At 37.8% G+C, this 20630-nt stretch overlaps 1 protein-coding gene across 1 annotated transcript in view; it reads left to right on the forward strand.

Moving 5' to 3' along the window:
- The window catches only part of LOC132698998 (uncharacterized), a 35474-nt gene that overhangs the window by 1259 nt on the left and 13585 nt on the right, over window positions 1-20630 (forward strand). The window contains exons 2-10 of the mRNA XM_060665374.1: window positions 265-458; window positions 1718-1927; window positions 3433-4563; window positions 5306-5555; window positions 7697-8061; window positions 10017-12651; window positions 12732-12970; window positions 15781-16015; window positions 16076-16240. Of these exons, the coding sequence (XP_060521357.1) occupies window positions 265-458; window positions 1718-1927; window positions 3433-4563; window positions 5306-5555; window positions 7697-8061; window positions 10017-12651; window positions 12732-12970; window positions 15781-16015; window positions 16076-16240 (5424 nt within the window). The remainder of the gene's footprint in view (window positions 1-264; window positions 459-1717; window positions 1928-3432; window positions 4564-5305; window positions 5556-7696; window positions 8062-10016; window positions 12652-12731; window positions 12971-15780; window positions 16016-16075; window positions 16241-20630) is intronic.

Raw genomic sequence — 20630 nt, forward strand, 5'->3', positions numbered from 1 at the left:
TTCGTCAAAATAATTTCTTATATCCAGAAAAAATTTGAGAACCCATCGAAATGACACAAGTGCCTATTTCTCTGCTATTTGGAATTCGATCATCGTGAAGCAAAATGCATGTAAAATAATTAGCTTTTAGTTTCCGAATGTAGCATGTTGGGCAAAACGCCAGTAAGAAAAAGTCAATACCTGACGCCCGAGAAATTCAGAAGTGTACCTACAAAATTACGTTTACATCGAAACCCTTGATATTCACATGAGATATTTTGACAGAGGAAAGAGAAGAAGGGAGAACTTTAGCGACCCGCATTATGTCGAACGGAGTGGAGGTTATCGTGGCCGGGGACAAAACGACCAGGCCGGGTGACGTCAATTACAGGATTTTGACGAGTTCGAAACCCGTGACCTTGAAACCTAGTACTTTAAGCGACCACATGATGATGATGCTTCCGCAAGAGGCTACAAGTGTAAGTACTGATGAAAAATGAAATTTGATTTTTAGCATCCCTTCAACGTTAACATCTACTACATAAGTACATATATTTTTGTTTCAACATCAAATCACGCACTTGTTGCTTAGTATTTTGAAACTGTTCTTGTGCGCATTTCAATTGACAATCTTGAAATGCCACTGATTTAATCTTAAATAATAAAGGAACAAGAAGGGAACCGAGATACGGTACTAATTTTTGCATTATTTTGCATTATGGAATTATTTAAATAGTTTAATGTGTATGTGCAATCAGTGTTTTTCTTCTCCCCTAACACGTCGATGAACTCGTGTGGTTTAAATAAAATATTTTTATTGCTGAAAACACAATCGCAGCATGACAATTGAAATCTTAGGTGATTTGAATTTATTTAAAACGTTAATAAAAACAAAATTTATTTTCATTTGAGTTCGAAACCCGTGACCTTGAAACCTAGTACTTTAAGCGACCACATGATGATGATGCTTCCGCAAGAGGCTACAAGTGTAAGTACTGATGAAAAATGAAATTTGATTTTTAGCATCCCTTCAACGTTAACATCTACTACATAAGTACATATATTTTTGTTTCAACATCAAATCACGCACTTGTTGCTTAGTATTTTGAAACTGTTCTTGTGCGCATTTCAATTGACAATCTTGAAATGCCACTGATTTAATCTTAAATAATAAAGGAACAAGAAGGGAACCGAGATACGGTACTAATTTTTGCATTATTTTGCATTATGGAATTATTTAAATAGTTTAATGTGTATGTGCAATCAGTGTTTTTCTTCTCCCCTAACACGTCGATGAACTCGTGTGGTTTAAATAAAATATTTTTATTGCTGAAAACACAATCGCAGCATGACAATTGAAATCTTAGGTGATTTGAATTTATTTAAAACGTTAATAAAAACAAAATTTATTTTCATTTGTTAATTAGAAATTAAATTTTTCTGTCAACAAAATTCCGCTGAATTTAATGTTAACACCATTCTCAGAACTTTAGAAACGTCCTGACATCTATCACTCATATAAGTGTAGATTACTATTGCCAAAGCTATTCAAACTTATTTTTTCTATTAGTAGTGGATTTTGGTGAACTAACCAAAATGGAGCATTAATTTGTCTCAGCTATAAAACACTACTCACTATAATTATGCTAACTATGACTAATGTTAAAAAATCTTGTAGAAACAAAACATTCCAAAAACTCGAACATTAAATGGATATTTTTTGATTTTTAATTGTTAGGCCGACGACCGAGCGACTCCGACCCTTCCTCCGAACCAATTCGTAGTGAAAACATGTCTGACCACCTTTACGTACCTCACGACTTATCTGGACAACGGCGTGACGACGGTTTCAAGTCACGAAAAGGTTATATCCAACGTGGCCACCGAAGACAGACTCGATTCCGGTAAAATTCTGCCTACACCGGCCGTAGGGGTCACCTTGACGCAAGTAAGTCCCAAACAATAATAATAATAATGTATTTATTTGACAATCTAAGGTTATCGCAAATCTAACATTTGACTACTCTACTCAACCAAATAAGTTTAGAACATAGGTTACAAATTTAGTTCTTTTTACATAATAAAATAGTTTATTGGTTTGTAACTAATAGAAACAAGTTTTTATTATATTCTAGTTTGAGTTAGTAGAGTTTTACAACAGTTTTTGTATTTCATTTTGAAACCTTGTGCCGATATATAAAAGCGATTACTGGGAATTAACTTCAAATCCTTCACGAGCTTTATTCTAAAATGATGATAGTTCAATATCTTAATTTTACAGTAGTTCTAATTTTAACATTGTGAACAATGTTCGAAACATTAAGCGACTCTTTATAGAAACTGGCGAGCTACTGTTAGTAGATATGTAAAGCCGGTTCCAGAGCATAAATGAAACATAACCCAAAACTTCTATGCTACGGGTGAAGCAGATCCTACCACCACCGGGGGATTCCTATGCCTAAGCTGGGGCAGAGCACTCCCTGCAGGCACAGGGGCCCCTTTCGCATGGTTTTATGTTTAATGTTATGTCTGATTTCTGCTCTGGAACCCCTTCTACACTTCTCTCTCTCTCTCTCTCTCTCACTCTCCTCCCCCCCCTTCTATCTCTTTCTGATTTCTATATTCTTCATATAAACAGAAACCATAAACTAAAAATATGTCTTTTACAGTACAAAGTTATCGTGGAGGCAAAAGATTTTGGAAATATTTTGTTTTAGATGTTATTTCAATATAAGCTTGTCTACAATAACTCCCACATTTAATTTTTATTTAATTTTGACTGACTGATAACAATATTTAATTTTTTAGAAAATTCTTCTCATTGCCAAAGATGAAAGTGATAATTATCTTTGCCTCTCTTGATAGTTACATAGATTAGATAGATACTTACATAGATAAAAGGGTAAATGCGATAGGTAAACCGCAGAGCTGAAGGTGTACACTGTAATTCCTTTTTTACAAACAATAGTACGATAAATGCTTATATTGCATCTTATTATAGGCATCAACCCCACCCGCTCTGCCAAATCTATCCTGTATCTATCGTATCGTACGTTTATAAGGCCAAATTTGAAGGTGGTATTTTTCAATTTAGTTGTACAAGATCAATAAAATATTATATTTGAAGTGTTTAATGAATGACACAATAAAAAGCTTTTGCAACTTTTGAACAATTGACTGATGTCCACATTGAAACAAGAAATTTTATTCAATTATACATAAAATTCAAACCAATATACGAAAGTATGTACTCATATTTGGCGCAATAAATTAATCGTTGTTTCAAAATCAGTTACATTCAAAATTCGGTAAAGTTAGTCGTTATATTTAAAACGCACGCAATTTTATCTGAAAACTGACGTCTAGCAACGTCTAGTAACTACAGAAATATTTTGATTATATCGTTTTTAATTGACATATCATTTTCTTTTATCATTCTCATTCCATTTGCAGTACCCGAATTTATCGGTTGGGGTCTTCCACACGACCTACACGTACTTGAACACCATCCTGGATGGAGAACAACCGCTGGTGTTGTCCTCGAAGCATGTGGTGACCAACACTATAACCGCTCCTGACGATTATTTGTCGCTGCTGAGTCCTACCGAAGTCGAGGCTCCTTCGAAAGAGACCAACACGTATTTCAGCACCATCGATTTGGAGAAGACCCTGTACGAAGACGGCAAAGAGAGCGTGATCAGTACCAGGGAAATGGTCACTCAGGTGGTCATCACCGAAAGCGCGCTGCCGAAGACGACTTCTCTCTCGCCAGATTCGGATATAAAAAGACCGAAACTAACTACCACCGACGTGGTCAAAACGTATTTCGTAACTTATACGTATTACAACACGTTGCTGGACAACGGTACTCCCTTGGTGTTTACCAATATTTCCACAGAAAGCGACGTCGTTACGGAGAAGATGTACATAAAGCCAGAAAGCCCGTCTAAAACCTTAGAATTTGATATTTTGGCCACCAACACGTACTTGACGACGTTTACGTACCTTACGACACTCCTCCAGGAAAACAACTCTACGGTGATGAGTTCCAGGACCGAGGTAGTGGAGAACGTAGCCACCGAGAAGTTAGATCCCCAGAGATTCGACACCGAGTACCTCAGCGGTTTAAAGGAGGAACTAGATAACACGATAACGAAAGTGGCCACATTGACGGACGGTCAAGTAATGCAGGTCACAGTCATAGCCAAGGATAATTCTCGAATCGTGCCGACCAGTGTGTTGCCCATTCAAAAGACGGCCGAACCGTCGTCGGCCACGGAAACGTTCTCCTTGGAAGAAACGCCATCCGGCTCGACGCCCAGCGTCATCACCGGCTCCACCATAGTCTTCGTTGACGACGACCCGTTCGCCAACCTGGCGGCCACGCCCGTTTTGACGACCAGCATCAAAGCTACGTCGGTGTCGACCGCAGAAGTGAAGGAAACGAAGATTTCGGTGGTTACCAGCAAAGTAAAACGGCCGGGTACCAAAAGCAAGACCAAAACGCCCGCGGAAGCTATCGGGATGCAGCCCCCAAACGACCTTCTCGGCTTAGGGTCGATAAACATCGACGACACGCTGCAGGTAAGATCCAGATTTGGTAGATTTAGCAATTAACCTCTCAGCTACTGCAATCCAAAGCAGACATTCATACATTTTGTCGAAAAATGTTGCATTCAGTGTTTCCTTCCCCTCAAGATGCCTCTTAAGCCCGCCTATTGACCTATTTTATATTTTTTTATATTATTTTTAAGGCATTTCTTTAGCAGCTTAGGTTTGCTGTAAATTTGATCAATGAGGAATTTCTTATCCTCTCTTTGTCTTGGCATACCGCTTCACCATTCCAATGTTCTGTTTCTATGAGCTTCGGCGACCTTCCTTATATTTTTCGCCTTTATTCCTCTTGCACAGTGTTGTGCACCAGATTGTTTTTGACTTTTCGAATCTTCTGTAGCTGGGATTTAAGTCCTGTAATACTTAGGGTGGGTGTATGCATAGGCAGCCCTAGGACTTGTTATGCCTTTATCTCTCTGTAGAGGTTGTTTTTTGTTGCTATGCTCGCCAATTATCGATGCCTTTCAGTATTCTATAGGCGACAGATCCAGATTCGGCTTGGATATAGATTTGCGTTGTATAACGCCACGCGACCATCGCTCCATACGTCATCATTGGTCTGAAGTACTGTTAAGTACTAAGTATCATTTATGGGTTTAAACACTTGGCTCCCTTAAAAAAATGTAGTCTTTTCCTATATACTAAAGGCGGTTTCATTCCAGTAAAAAGCGAAAGCCGTGTGTCAGATTATCGATGGGTCAATTTTCTGCAGGTGTTGACGCCCGTTCTCTCCGCGATGGCGGGCTACATCAACAAGAACCTCAAGTCCAATCGGCGTAGCGACAACGTGACTACCGAGAAGATCGCAGTCCAAGTCAAAAAGGAACAACAGGCGGACTCTCAGAACAGGTCCCCGGTGTATATTCCCGTGGGGGGCGTGTCCGGCGACGATTTTGAGATCGCGGAGAGCCAAAACGTCGCGACCTTCGACTGGGTCGACTCCGTTCTGCCGGGAAAGCCGAGTAAGTTTATTTTTCAGAATTGGCACATTTTTTCAATTCTTATTTTAAGTTTTGTTCCCAAATCAACGCACAAGTAAGAAATATCAAAGAAACTTATGAACGAAAGTAGTTTCAGATTTCTAATACCACACACACAATTTAGAATTTGTACATTAAAAAATAATTGCTTAATCCATAAATACTATTCGAAAGCATTTCGAATTCTCGAAAATATTTGTACTCAAAGTTTTCAAACTCTTCATTGACTCTGGAAGATAATTGTATGAAGGGAGTCCCTCATAATTTTTGCATTTTTTTTACGATTACCTTGTTTTAACATAACCTATCTTAAAATTTGGCCTTACATCCTTCGGAATTTTCCACTTGGCTATTAGAAGGATTATTCAGTACTTGAGCACAGAAAACAGTTTGGAAACTTATAAATATCTTATGTCTTATAGTAAAATTATTGTTCTTGCAATAACACCTAAGGTGATTTTGGAATAGAATTTTTTACCAAAAAGGATTTATAAATATATTATCAAAACTATAAAGACGGGTATAAAATTAGAAGTAGCAGAAAAATGAAATGCTCGAATTTCTAATATAAATTATGCAATCGGTATTGATAGTTGAGGTTTCGTAGTAGCTGTCAAATATATTTATATATAATTATAATTATAATATTACAGTAATTTATAATATTTTAAATATATGATTTGAATGTACCGTTAATTTTAATATACCAATGCCATGGTTAGTTTTGGTTTTGGTGACGATTTGAGCCTCTACAAAGATTTGCTTAATTTTGCAACTTTTTCTTCTAAAAGACCGAAACTTTTAGGAAATTTTATGTAAACATCTTCGTTGGCGTCTCCATTCAAACATGCAGTACAAAATCTGGTATTTGCAATTGTTGCATAAAGCTAGGAGTATCCTTATTCCTTGCCAAATGGGCTATAAATGTCATTATTAAACATAACAATTTGCTGATAGCCTCGGTAGTAACGTTACGGAGCTTCTTTTCTTTTTGTACACCCATACACCCATGATTTTGTATTTAATATATTCATTTTTCGCTAAAAATCAGTGAGTCTCGTTTCCTTCGAAGCTCCTATTTCCCGTTGCTTGGCCTGTTGCCTTTTATCACTATCACTATCACACATTGCGTGTTCATAGTATATTTATCATCTTCGGACATAGATATCAACATTATGTCCATATTCAATTCATAATCGTTATGTTCAGTTAGATCTAGTTAGTTAGAAATGCTAGGAAGATTTTTGGGCCATCGGCACCAAATACCTCCGTGGTGTTTCAGCTGATCATATTGCATTTTGCATATTGGTGAGAGAGAATCACCTCGCCTCAAGCCGTTTTCCACTTTAAACCATTCTGACAGCATTTCTACCATTGTTACTTTATTTCGGGAACCGTTGGAGCACATATCTATCAGTCTAATTAGTTTTCTAGGGATTCCCAATTCTACTATTACTTGCTTGAATTCTATATTCTGTGGTGAATTTCTGTGCGAAATTCACAGAGGTGTATCTAATCTGATATCTGATCAATTCGCTCTAAATCCACATGGGTAGTCTTCCATGCCATGATGTGTTCCAGAAGTATGTTTGCAAGGATTTTATATGCTGTGTAAATTAAGGATATTCCTCTGGCATTACTGGACTTCATTATATATCCCTTTTTACGGATAGAGATGATGAGGTTCTGTTTTCACTCCTGACAACATATAAGCATGTGTAGTAGTTTTCCTCTATCTTAGCTCTGCTGTTATATTAGGGCTTTCTTGCTCTTAAATTGTTTGATAGCTTTAACCAATTCTTCGTATGCAGGATGCCAGGATTCTGCAGTCTGGTACTACGTTCAGTTGTAGTGTTTTTAGTCTTGTGATCTATATTTAGGAGCTGGTCAAAGTAATCTCCACTCGTCCACGATTTCGTTTTTGTTGGCCACCAATCTACCATCCTCCTTCTTACTGAATACGTTTTTGCTCTAATGTTGGTCTGTTTAATGTTTGCAATTTCCTTATAAAACGAGACGGGTTATGTTTACTGTGTTGCTCGATTTTCTAGAAACCCCGTATAAATATCTGTTTTTAATAAAATGTTACTTCAGCACGAATCAAAACGGTACTTCGATTGTAGATAAAGTGGCTCAAGAGTCGCCCCTACTGTCCAACGGCATCCCCATCAGCCCGGGCGATGTAATCACCACCAACTCCGACGTCATCGTGGGAAAAATTAAAGGACGTGTGGGTCCTCGGTTGCCATCTATTCCCTTCAACCCCTACCGCGACCCGCGTCCCCCACCCCACCCTAAGTTCTGGCTTACCGAAAATACCCACGAGTACGCCGAAAACGAGTTGAGCCTCGAAAATCAGGTCCACAATATAGTGCACGTACCCAATAAGGATGACTATGTGGGTCCGCCGCCTCCAGTGCCTAAAGAAAACAAGCGACATCACAGCCACGTACCCAAAAGTTCGTACCGCGAACATAGCCTAAATCAGGTAATTAAAAAATGCATCGAAATAAATAAATATTTGTTTGTTATTTACTACCGGAAGAACAGTAAATTGTTTTTTGTCAATTCATGCTTGATAACACTAGATCACTCTAAACTTATTTGCTCTACAAATAAAACAGCAATATTGAGAGAACACAAAGTTTGAGAATAATACCAAAAAAAAATTTTTTTACTAGCTTATACAGGGTGTCCCGAAATTGGGCAAATTATAACCAACATTTTTACATAAGCCATAGTTTTCTATATATTATAGATTCTTTCCAAAACAGGTTGAAAGAAATTTTTGAATAGTTTTCGCTGGTATGGCGAATCTGAATAATACATGCCAAATTTTGAGGAGTACATGTAACAAAAACTGGAATTACTTTTTTTGTTTTTTGGCTTTCAGATGTTTTTCTTTATAAAATCGGAAAAGTTATGGTGCTTTACGAGACACTTAAGTGATATAGCCAATATGGACTGTTTTAGAAAAAAATGGATTTGAAAAATACACTGTTTACCATACCCATCCAATAGAATAGAATAATCCAGTAAATGTTAATCAGGTGACCGAGCTGGCGACTTATCTAACATACTATATACGATATATTCTAAACGGTTCGGAAAGTCTCCGAATCTTAACTTTTAGCAAAAAGTTCATTTATCTACATCACCAAACTAATTTATAAAAAAGAGTTGTTTTAGGAATATTGGTAATATCTGCTATAATATTCTGTAGTGCTATTTGAGGATTAAGCGATCCTTCATAATCGTAATTTCCCATACATCTTCCTTCCTTTTCGCTGAGATTGACTAAACCAAGTTTTGCTAGATTTCTAGGTATATTAAAAAATACTCTCTGATGTGGTTGTTATCTTTGTCAAAACCATCTTTCGAACTCAGAAATTAAAAAAGAAAACTTGTGAACAAAAAAAAGCCATATCAAATTAACATCAAAACAACCACCTTATCAGTTAATTTGAATTTAAACAAGGTATATAGTAAGGTAATAAGATTTTCTATATAACTGTAAGTTAATGCAAAGTAACGGAATTAGAGTTGTTCTGTTGGCACTACTATAACGCAAAAGTTTATCTACCAAGATTTTGTAGAATATTTTAATTTATTTTTTCGAAAATTTTGGTTATTTTTTTTTAAGTATTAAGTTTTTATTTATTTAAGTTTTCTCTCTATACCAGTCTGGTTGGTTGGTACTATTTTCAAATTTTGTATGTTTTCAATGTCGCTGTTTTAGTTGAGAATAATAATAGTAAATTGGTCGAATGGAAAAAATGTTTTACATTATTTTATTCTTGCTGATGAAGCCTACAATCTTGGGCGAATGTTGAAAGAAATAAGAATAAGACACAGTTGTCCCTGCTGCATTGTTTCCTCTTCAATAATAAATAATTGGGTATCCCAGTGTTATCGAAGCTTGTTTATTTGCTACTTTATATTAATTGACTTAAACAGACACCTCTGACTGAGTGTTGTCGAAAATGTTTACGGAATGTGACAAACACTGTTTATATACCTGAACATCATCCTTCAGGTACAATTTAACAACACATTTATATATAAATGTTATCTTCGAGTAAAACGGACACAGATCTTCCTGTAAAACTCTAGTTTTACAACTACAGAAAAGCACAAGATGTGTTGCTTGTGTCTGCATGGAGAACTCAAGCAGTAATGCGCAATTCTAAAAATACCCTTTCCCCAAAAGTATCTACTGTCAAATAATCATTAGCATAATCCCAAGCCTAAGGAGAATAAATACATCTCTCCATAAGTAGTGTTACATAATATATGAATGCACAAACTAGATGCGAATAGCGTTGACAGTTCGCGACAAAATTTACTTTGAAGTTGACTGAAATTTTAGTGGTACGTTAATTTTGATGCGAAGTTAATGTCTTTTAAAAATAGTAGTTAATTCTACGATTTGTTTATATCTAGCCGGTGATATCCGCAGTACCCGTCGTACTACCGGAGGTGATCGAGCGAAGTACCGGTCAGCCTTTGCTGGTTCAGCTTCAACCCTCCCAAGTGGCTTTGGTAAAGATTCCGTTCAACAGGACTACCGCGCTCGTATACGGTGGCGCCACCGAGCCGCACGTTAGCGGGCAGTACTTCGACGATCCCAGTCCTTACCCCGAACCCGAGTACAACCGCGAACCGCCTCGGTTCACTTCCAATAGTAACCAGAAGCGAGTGACGGGCGTTATGAAGGTGGAAAGTCATCAAATCCATCCAATGGGCTGGAACAAATTCAGTCCCGAGCTGCTGAGCCAGGAAGTCACGAACGTTAAGGAGTACTACCCCGTAGACTCTGCAAAACGTCGACCCAGTGGTACCCAGAACTATCACATTTCTCAATTCATGGAACCGCCTCCGTTTGTCGAGAAACCGGCGCCGGTACCATTCGTAAACGTCAACAAGTACCACCTCCACAAAGAAATGCCGGCCTCCGATGCCGAATTCGGAAGTTTCGGAGGTGATCTGGAAAGCGAGGATGGAGAAGTGATACAGGAATCCAACGCGAGGCCTCTGAGGCCGGGAGAAGTACCCATAGAGATTTTGAACGAAGTTTCCACGCAACGTACCACCCATTACGTCAGATTCCCCACGGTCACCGAACGCAAGCCTCAAACTAGAATCACCATCCCCATCAGCTACGACAAGTACTATACAACGCCGGTGCCAAAAACTACGAGATATACGAGACCGGCAGCTTCCAGCGCCAACAAGCCGCTTCTGATCTTTATAGATGAAAACGGAAGTACCAGCAACTATTTCGACACCAAGAAGATCAAAAATAGTAGGCCGAAGGTGACCTCGTTGCCGATCGATCACCAAACTTTGAAACCGCGCCCCTCCGGTGCAAATCCCGAACAAACCGAAGTTCCGTTTGCGATTCCGACAGAAAAAGTATCTACTGCGGTGCTAAATATTGGGGAAGTTACTCGCCAACCCGGCAATTCGAGCAAAATCAACGATCTAGTGGTGATGAAGCCGCCACCTCTGCTGGAAAACGTGCCGCACGTTGAAATGTTTGCACCTGCTACAAGACATTCCTTGACGAGATACACAAGACCCGCAGCTTCCAGCACCAACAAACCGGTTCTGATCTTTATAGACGAAAACGGGCACAGCACCAACTATTTCGATACCAAGAAGGTCAAAAACGGCAGGCCGAAGGTGACGTCGTTGCCGATCGATCACCAAACTTTGAAAACTCCTCCCTCTGTCGCGAATCCCGAACAAACTGAAGTTCCCTTTGTAATTTCGACAGAGAAAGCTGCTGTTCTAAATACCGGAGAAGTTAGTTACCGTCCCAGCAACTCCAGCAATGATTTAGAGGTGATGAAACCGCCACCTTTGCTCAAAGAAGTGCCGGCTGATATTGGAAAATCACCAATCATAAAATCACACCACTCAGATGATGCGGCCCCGCCCACGACCACGGAGATCGTGTTGGGGATGAGCCCGCCACCACTAGCGGCGACGCGGAAACCAACTTTAGGCAAAGATCCGATATACCCGATCGAAATGGGCGTCGCGCAAAAGAGTACTACCACGAAACCGTTGAAAAGGCCTGGCTATCGAAGGTCTACCACCAGGATACCGGCAAGAAGGAAGACTAGCGCTACCAAGAGACCGGCAAGCCCGACGTTTGACTCGTCTACCGGAAAACCCAGTCAATCGAATAATCAGAAACGTATTATTCAGCCGGAAAAAGTAATCAGTCCTTCTCCTACCGCGAAAACTACGCCTTCTCTGAGCATTATAGTGAGCTATCCAAGCGTTAGTATTACTGAGAAGAGGGTCGACGAATTTCCCACCTCCATCAGAACGCCGTCACTTAGCGTCAGATCATCGGAAAAAGTTATAACTACGGCGGTGCACCACGCCGGCAACCAGATGAAGGTGGTAGACGAAAAAGTGAGCAGGTCATCGGTACCTACGAAGTACGTAACCTATACCAAGACTCTTACCGTGACCATAACGAAGACCACCGTGGTGACTACTTCCGGAGGTCCGCCCAGCACGATGACTATACTCGTGACCAAAACCGAAAAGAGTTACATCATCGACACCGTTACGGAGTACCACACGCTGGTGAAACCCACCAGTATAGTGGAGACCATCACGACCACAGTGCAACCGAGCTTGCACATAACGCCCAGCGTGGAAGTAGCGTCCAACGGACCTGATGAGGATAGCTCCTTGAAGGACTTTATAGTTAAAGATACTGTTATCGCTAAGGATGTGACTTATAACGATGCCGACACCATATTCGTAGTGATGACAGATAAGAACAATGGCGGAGTTGTCAAGATGCCGGCCATCAGCTCTGAGGAGGTCGTGCAAAGAGACGAAATAACCGAAAATGAAGTCAGTAACGTTCTGTTGGGAGGTGTCCTGACGGCGAATCGTCCAACAGTGGATAGTCCGGAACCGGTAGACAGCACAAAGTGTTTACCAGATTGTAAACCTACGAGAAACGAAGTTTGTCAAAAAATTGAGGGAGCCATGAGGTGCATGTGTAGGCCCGGATTCGCGAGGATGTTCCCAGATCGGCCTTGCAATCGTAAGTACAGAACCCTAAACCATATAAAACAACGCGGTTATACGAAAATATTTTTTATTAATATTTATCATATTTTGCAGCAACATATACGTACAGCATCAATGTAACACTGGACCACATACGCAATAAAGAGGTGAGGTACACTTCGGCATTGTCTCTCGAAAACTCTACAGAGTTCGTACGTTTGGCGAGGAAGACGCACGAAGGCGTGGACCGCATGGTCATGCAGTCTGACTTGAGGGATGTTTACCATGGTATTCAGCTCAGATCTTTTGAACCCGGTGCCTCCAGCGGCGTCGTTAGCAGATTTTATTTACAGGTAGGTAGGGTGGTGTTCGCAAAAAAGTTAAATATCATAAAGGGATCATACGGGGGGAGGCATATTTCAAAGTTCTGTGAATTTAGCTATAAGCTTTATTATCTTGTTAATTTTCGTCAATATTGTAAGGTAATTTTTCAACATAATTTCCATTTAACCGAATCAACTAAACCTTTCTCAAAGTAACTTCTCAGCCCACTCATTTATGGCACGTTTTACATAGGTTAAACTTTCAAATTGATCAAGTCATAATGGTTTTTTCCTAATCAAATTGAATTAACTTTTGGGGTTAGGATTGACCACGTTTCGTTAGTTTTTATTATTCGTTTCCAAAAGTTCATCATCATAACAAGCTAATAGCTCTTAAAGTTGACCTGTTGAGTTTGGTAACGCCCAAACAAGAAGCAAGACCTCCTAAACTTGTCATGTACCTTGCGGTATACCGTACTTACGTTTTAATTGAGAGCTACCGCTATTTTTCAAAGAAACTTCCACAGGCGGCAGTAATACTATGTACATAAATACAACTGACGCAGAAGAAATCCAGAAGATGTATAAATAGAATTACTTATATTATAAACGAGAAACGTGTCCAAAGTTGTGGGAATTTAGTCATAATTTTTATTCTTGATCTTCTCTCAATAGCTCAGTGGACGTAATCTACTGTAATCTACGTATCTAGGACGATTTGCCGGCAGAAAATCCTCCTTGTACCTCGAACCGCCCAGTCTTCCATTTTACCCTGGATTTATAATTATTCCTCAAAATATGGCCAAAATCCCAAATTTTCATTTATATCAATATAAGTACTTGGCAGTTTATTTTGTAATATACTTCTTGGTAAGTAATTTGGCCCGTCCAAGATATGAGAATTTTTCAATAAATCCAAATTTCAAATGTTTAAATTCGTTTTTCTAGGGCCTAGGAAATCATACACACGAACAAAAGCACCAAATATACGCTTATCTGTGGGCTATACTTTATTTGATAATTAAACTGAGGATAAATGTGCCCCAAACCTCTATGGCACATTTCATTTCAGCAGAAGGATTCCAAGTTTCTGCCAGTCTGTGTCCCAAATAGACACTTTGCTTTACTTATCACAATTTACTTGATTTTTGCGACATTAAGGTGCAAATCGTACTTACAGACTATACGGAGTTCACTAGTTCTTGCAAGCCAGCAATATTATTTACTATCAGTACTGTGTAGTCAGCGTATTAAATGCCTTTCTTAAGTGATTTTTAATTTTGTAATTGCAGTGTAAATTCTATTATTTATGTTTCCATTCCAAACTTTAAAAGATTACTTTTGGTCCAAAGCAAATATGAGGAAAATATACATTCTATTTTTTTATATTATATGTAAATGGCGCTAGTTACTTTTTACTTACTGTTTTGTTGTTTTATTGAAAATTATAATGATTGATAGATATGAAAAATACATCGATTAAGTATATGGTATTCGAAATATTTGCATAGTAATACAATAATTTTCCCAGGATCCTTCAAAAAAATGTTATTTTATTTAATTCCATTTATTTTCTTCAGAGACAGAAGTTGTTTTTGGCATTTACACAGCCGTAAAACATCTACTTTTTTCTCTAAACATCACTGGCCACATATCAAAATTTCTTAAGAAATATAATATTCAACTCAGATTTACCACTTGCCCAAAATTGTCTTAACATTTTCGATGCATCAAAGGCACAATTCCGTTGGACATTCTAGGAGTTTATACCATTCCATGCATATGCGGCACAGATTACACTGAAGAAACAGGACAAAAAAATATCAACTACCACTACCAGTACCACAGAAAAATTCGAGAATCCATCAGTTATCCGTGACAATGCTCATTCCCCTCCCTTAGCTTCGCCACCTCCTCAAACAATATGTAAGCAGATACAACGTCGAACGCAAACATAGAGGAGGATTTCAGAAGATGTGTAAATCAACTAAAGTGACTAGCTAAACTAACCAACCAAATTAAATGAACTACATTTTCCAACATCAATATATCAAAATTAAGACAGTTCACAATCGACATTGTTCTATAAGTTCTATAAGCTACGTCGACTAGTCTGCAGCTTAATATATCACATAAATTTGACAAATTATTAAAATTAGAACCCGTTTTTTTTATAGGGGAACTTTTTAACAGGTATTTAAATAAATATCTTAAATCTAAACCTCTCGGTGGATACTCACCGTTGAACACTAGGTATTTTTGTACAAGATCAACCTCCCAACTATTGCAAGAGTCGATCACGTAAGCAACTAGTAATCAAGCTTAGATCGGACCAGGCCTAAAAATCATTGCTAAAAGATTTACAATTATGCGCAATAAAACCAATTGTGTCAATATGTGATTCATGAACGAAAGTTTTGACCGAAATGCTCTCCCAGATCTTTAGATAGACAGAACATAGAGATCTAGTGGATCAATAATTTCATCTTTTTGACTAAAACTCAGAACCTTCCACTTATATTAAGGTGTAAATCGTTGGAGGTACACCAATATATCAATTGCACTTTGCGATCAGCAACACTGGAAATGAAGGAATACATTTTCCTTCGCACATAGCAAGGCGATTAGGAAGATTAGAAACAATGGTGGTCCTAAATTAGAACCCTGTGCCATTATATTCAATGTAGTAGACGCATGGTGTTCTGCCGCTCAAGTAATTTGGCAGAAACATTATGTCTCTACCTCATCGGAATGACTTTTGGTGTCATGTATGTTAAAGGAGGTGTATTTGAGGTCTTTAGTTTTTATGAGCTTTAATTTCAAAATTGTATTTTATTTAGTTGTCTGACAACACCGACGAACGACGCCTGGAGGACATTCTGCGAAAGTACTTGAGGAACAGCAACTACAGTTTGGGAGGTACAGATGTGTTCACGTCCTCCCGGTCGTCGGATAGCCTCAAAGCGGAAGATTTTAATGAATGCTACGATCCATCGTTCCAAGATTGCTCGAAGAACGCGCACTGCTTCAATCTCAGAGGTACCTACACCTGTTCTTGCAAGGAAGGCTATTCGGGTACGACCGCATTTCATCGGTGAACATTTCACCATTGACCTTGGTCGATTTAACTTTTAGATTTATCCGAAAATATGCTGTATCCCGGTCGGATATGTAGCGCGGAAAGGACCGGATGTGAAAAATGCAACTACCACGGTATGTGCTCGGCTAGAAAGTACGACCAGATAGAGTGCGATTGCTTCCACTGGTACGCCGGGGAGAATTGTCACATCAACTTGAAAGGTGAGTATACTTTGTCTCACAGTATGTCGGCTTTTGGCAATAAATAACCAGACCAGACGGTATTTCAAAAGAGAACATAAGGGACCCACTTTTACGTTGTTTTACAAATATAAACATTATTTCAGAGTGTCCAAAAATAATGTTCGATTAATTTACGAGGTGATTGTAAATATGGACATGAGTTCGATACAGGGTGTCAAACTCTTTAAAAAATGGATTTTTAATAAATATCTATAATTGGGTTAAGATCAGGCCTGCTTGCTGACCAATCTGTAGTTTCAAGTCCCAGCCTCATTAAGATAATTTTACACAATCCTAGCAACACGCGGTCGAGCGTTACCTTGCTATCTACCAAATGACTGGTTACTCTATCCGTGTTCACTAATCAATAACATATTTCACTCTTGAACGGTCCCCTCATCTTGGGGTCAAGTGCTGTTCTCCATGGTTCACAAAAGATACAGCTTTGATGATCCCACAAATTACCACCCTATCGCGCTCGTTAGTTGCACCACAAAACTATTTTGTTCGAATTTTGTCAAAAAGACTCTTGGACGGGGCAGAAAGAACACACGTAATTTCCAAGTCTCAGTCTGGTTGTAGTTCTGGTCGCTGTTGTATATCGACAACATTTATGTTTTATCCTCGGTGATTTAACTCCTTAGACTCCTTTAACTCCTTAGACTTAGACTGACTAAAAAAAAGGTTTTTGTAGGTTTCGTTGATTTTAAACGCGCTTTTGATTCGATCTCTCATACTTTACTTTGGATCAAGCTGTATTGGACTGGCGTTAGTTTTATGTATATTTCAATAATCAACAGACTTTATGAAATAGAGACAGTAAAAATTAAAGCCAAGGATGTTTTCACTAAAATGTTCGATACCACTGAAGGTGTTCTTCGCTTAGCGCTTTACTTCTTTCCCTTTTTTTGCGGATATTAGTTTTCAAGGCCACTCTATTGACGCATTTCATAGCCTCAACTTACTGGCCTACGCAGACGATGTCGTTTAATTAGCTGAATCAGAGACTCGATTGCAAAAAATATTTACTTGTCTGGTCAGGTACCCAACCGAAAAAAGTCAAAAGGTTGAATTACCTTGGTTGACATTTTCTTCTTCCTTTAGAAAAATGGCCGACACTTCAGTTTCTTTCTTATTTTACTTCAAGTGCTATGGTTTGCCTTGAAACAGGTTCCCCACATTTAATTTACCTAACCTTAAAATCTTGTCTCACCTTTCTTGTGAAAGTCTTAAGAATGGACGAGACTGTGTCTTGACGGTTAGCTGTTCAATAACAGAAGGCACGCCAAATTCCACTGCGCGTCAGATTAGAGAGCTGTTTCTTGAGTTGGGTTATGGTGAGTGGTGCGGCAATCCATCCTATATCACTCTAAGACGGAAAAGAATGTTTTAAATCAAAACTTTTTGAAGCAGATATCAACTATGCGGATGGTTCGCGAATTTTAAGAATTATCGCATACTTAGATTGAATAATAACATTTTTCTGAAATTCTCCTGTAAAGACTACGTTTACTTCATTAAACCTAATCAGATTTGCTCCGTATGTAACAATAATCGATTGTAAACAATGTACCACCTTCCATTAACTTGATCAATATAAAATACTTTCTTAGAAATGAGTAAAACTATAATTTGGAATCACATGCTAATAGATCACTATTAGGTTACTATTTTAATTTTTTAGGCTTATATAATGTCTGATATGAATTTTTGTTGTATAAATGTAATTTCTGATAAACAACAAATAATAATAAAAATATATACATATATCAGAGTTGCAGAGGCAAAAACTGGTTTCATCTGACCGAGAGAACTCTTTCTCATCAGTCTTCATCAGTCGAATCAATGTGGTCTGCTAGCAAAATTTAATCTTTCTCTGCGATGCTTTGAGTCTCTGGTCGTCGCGCTGGGTAGCTAGGGCTCAACGAACAGTATTAGTTGAAATGCTGAGTCCACCTGCTTTCTGCAGCATTCTTCCTGGAATCGTTGTTTTGAATAAGAGACTTTTAAAAAACAATCACACTTTTCCATTGCAACATTTTTGCCCTACAAATCGACATTATAAAAATTTAAGTATGATGTTTTGGTTTTGCATGCCCACCATCAACACCATTTTTTTTTATTACAAACCTGCATTTTTTATTGAATATTTTGAATGTGCTTGTCATTCTGAAAATGCATGTATCACTCGTAATGGTCTACTAAATAATAACTCCCTAAAATTAACAATAAACAAAAATTGACACAATATTGGAGCCAACAAAAATTTTGTGTTTGTGGTATTGTTCATATGAACACCTGCTTAATTTTTTTTAAAATGCCAAGACTTATATACTTACATACTTATATATTGTGTGGTTGTCTTATGTTCAATAAATTAAGATGTAAAATTACACCCCTTTTTAAAAAACCATACTACGCTTTTTTTTTAAGTAAAAATGGTTATCAAAACAATTCTTGACTGCCACATATTGTTTGTAAAGTATGTGAAGAATTTTTAAGACATTGAAATAATGGAACCAGGCGATCCGAACCTTTTGGAATGGATATGAAGAAAGTCAACAAATCACCATGATGAGTGTTATTTCTGCATGTGCCATGTTCGTGTATATAATGCTAAAAATTTGAAAAACATTGCCGGAATAACTGATAATCCAGCCAATTTAGAAACTTAATGACACACTCAGAACCTAATGACTTAGCGAGAGATTTAGGTTTACCTAAGGATCTTTGAGACATTTTAGCATATAGACTTCTATCTATCCCCGCAAAATTGTCTTACGACCGTTGCAAATTAAATTCGGGCTGACGGAATATGTAGAAAATTTTCCGCTGTTTCAGATGCAAAATTTAAGGAAAAAATTTTTGTAGATCCTCAAATAAAACGATTAAGGCAAAACTAAAATAATCGAATATATACTGATGTTTTCTAGGAAGCAACAAATACCCAACATTGTAGAAAACATGTCGATGGACTTTACCATTGTTTTATATTTTCTAATTCGGTTTTTGTTCTTGCAATAATAAAAATATTGCTTCAATCAATCGAGAGTTTCATTTATTCATTATTTAATGTTGATAAAGGACCTTGTAGAGGAAAATGCTTTTCAGATTTAAATTTAGAAGTGCTTTGAAAAGTTTAAGAATTGTATGTCTGTGTAACTCTATTATTCCACAAGCCTATCCAAACATTAAAGAACGCTATGTTCTCACTTTTTGATGTTGGATTCTCTTTGGACCAGTAATGTACAAAGTGGATAATTACATGCAACAATAAAACGTATCTTGTAATTAACAACTATGTCAAGACTGTTTGACCTTATTTTTTTATGTAAATATGGCTTAATGTCAATTTCAAGTTTAGTTTCTTCCTTATTCTACTTCAAGTGCTATGCTCCGCCTTGAAACAGGTTCCACACATTTAATTTACCTAACCTTTAAATCTTGCGTCACCTTTCTTATGAAAGTGTTAAGAATGGACGAGACTGTGTTTTGACCGTTAGCTGTCTCTGTTCAATAACATGAGACTAAGAAATGAGTAAATGTTAAACCATAATTTGTATCTCTGTATTTGGAATCACATGCTGATAGATCTTTATTAAGTTACTATTTGCTTTGTTAGGGTTATGTAAACAACAAATAATAATAAAAATATATACGTATATCAGAGTTGTAGAGGCAAAATCTTACCAATTAATGTGATCTGCTAGCAAACTTTAACCTTTCTCTGCGATGCTTTGGGTCTTTCGTTGTCGCGCTGGGTATCTAGGGCTCAACGAACAGTATCAGTTGAAATGCTGAGTCCATATGATTTCTGTAGCTGTGTCTGCAGCATTCTTCATGGAATCGTTGTGTTGAATAAGAGACTTCTAAAAAAAATCTTCACCTGGTGCAGTTATGCGATGTCCGTCTTCTTATATGCTGACCTGTCTCCCTGTAATGTTCGATTATACGGGAAACGGATGTATGTATGCGGTACACCAAATCCCTATACAATAAAATGACTGACCAGGCAAACTCTTCGGCTGTAAAATTTCTAAATTGGCTTTCCGTACTACATCGTACCTCACCAATGTAAATTTTCAGTACAAATGATAAATTTTAGCAGTAAAACTGATCTATTACTTTCCTGAACTCCAACAAAACAAAAATAAGATGAACAGACTTCAGTAAAAATATATTTCAAATCTATGTATGGCAGCTTGCAATAAAAACGAATGTTTTCATTTTTATATGGATTTCCAAAAATATTTTCTTTTTGTTTAATTTTTAGTGGTGCATCAATTTTGCTGGTCAGTGTATATACCACCTCCACCTCTTTCTAATTAGCATTGTGTCTTCTTCCTCTTGTATCCAAGTTCTTGGTGGC

This window comes from Cylas formicarius, unplaced genomic scaffold, assembly GCF_029955315.1.
Source record: "Cylas formicarius isolate icCylForm1 unplaced genomic scaffold, icCylForm1.1 PGA_scaffold_3__17_contigs__length_32017465, whole genome shotgun sequence".
Taxonomy (NCBI): domain Eukaryota; kingdom Metazoa; phylum Arthropoda; class Insecta; order Coleoptera; family Brentidae; genus Cylas; species Cylas formicarius.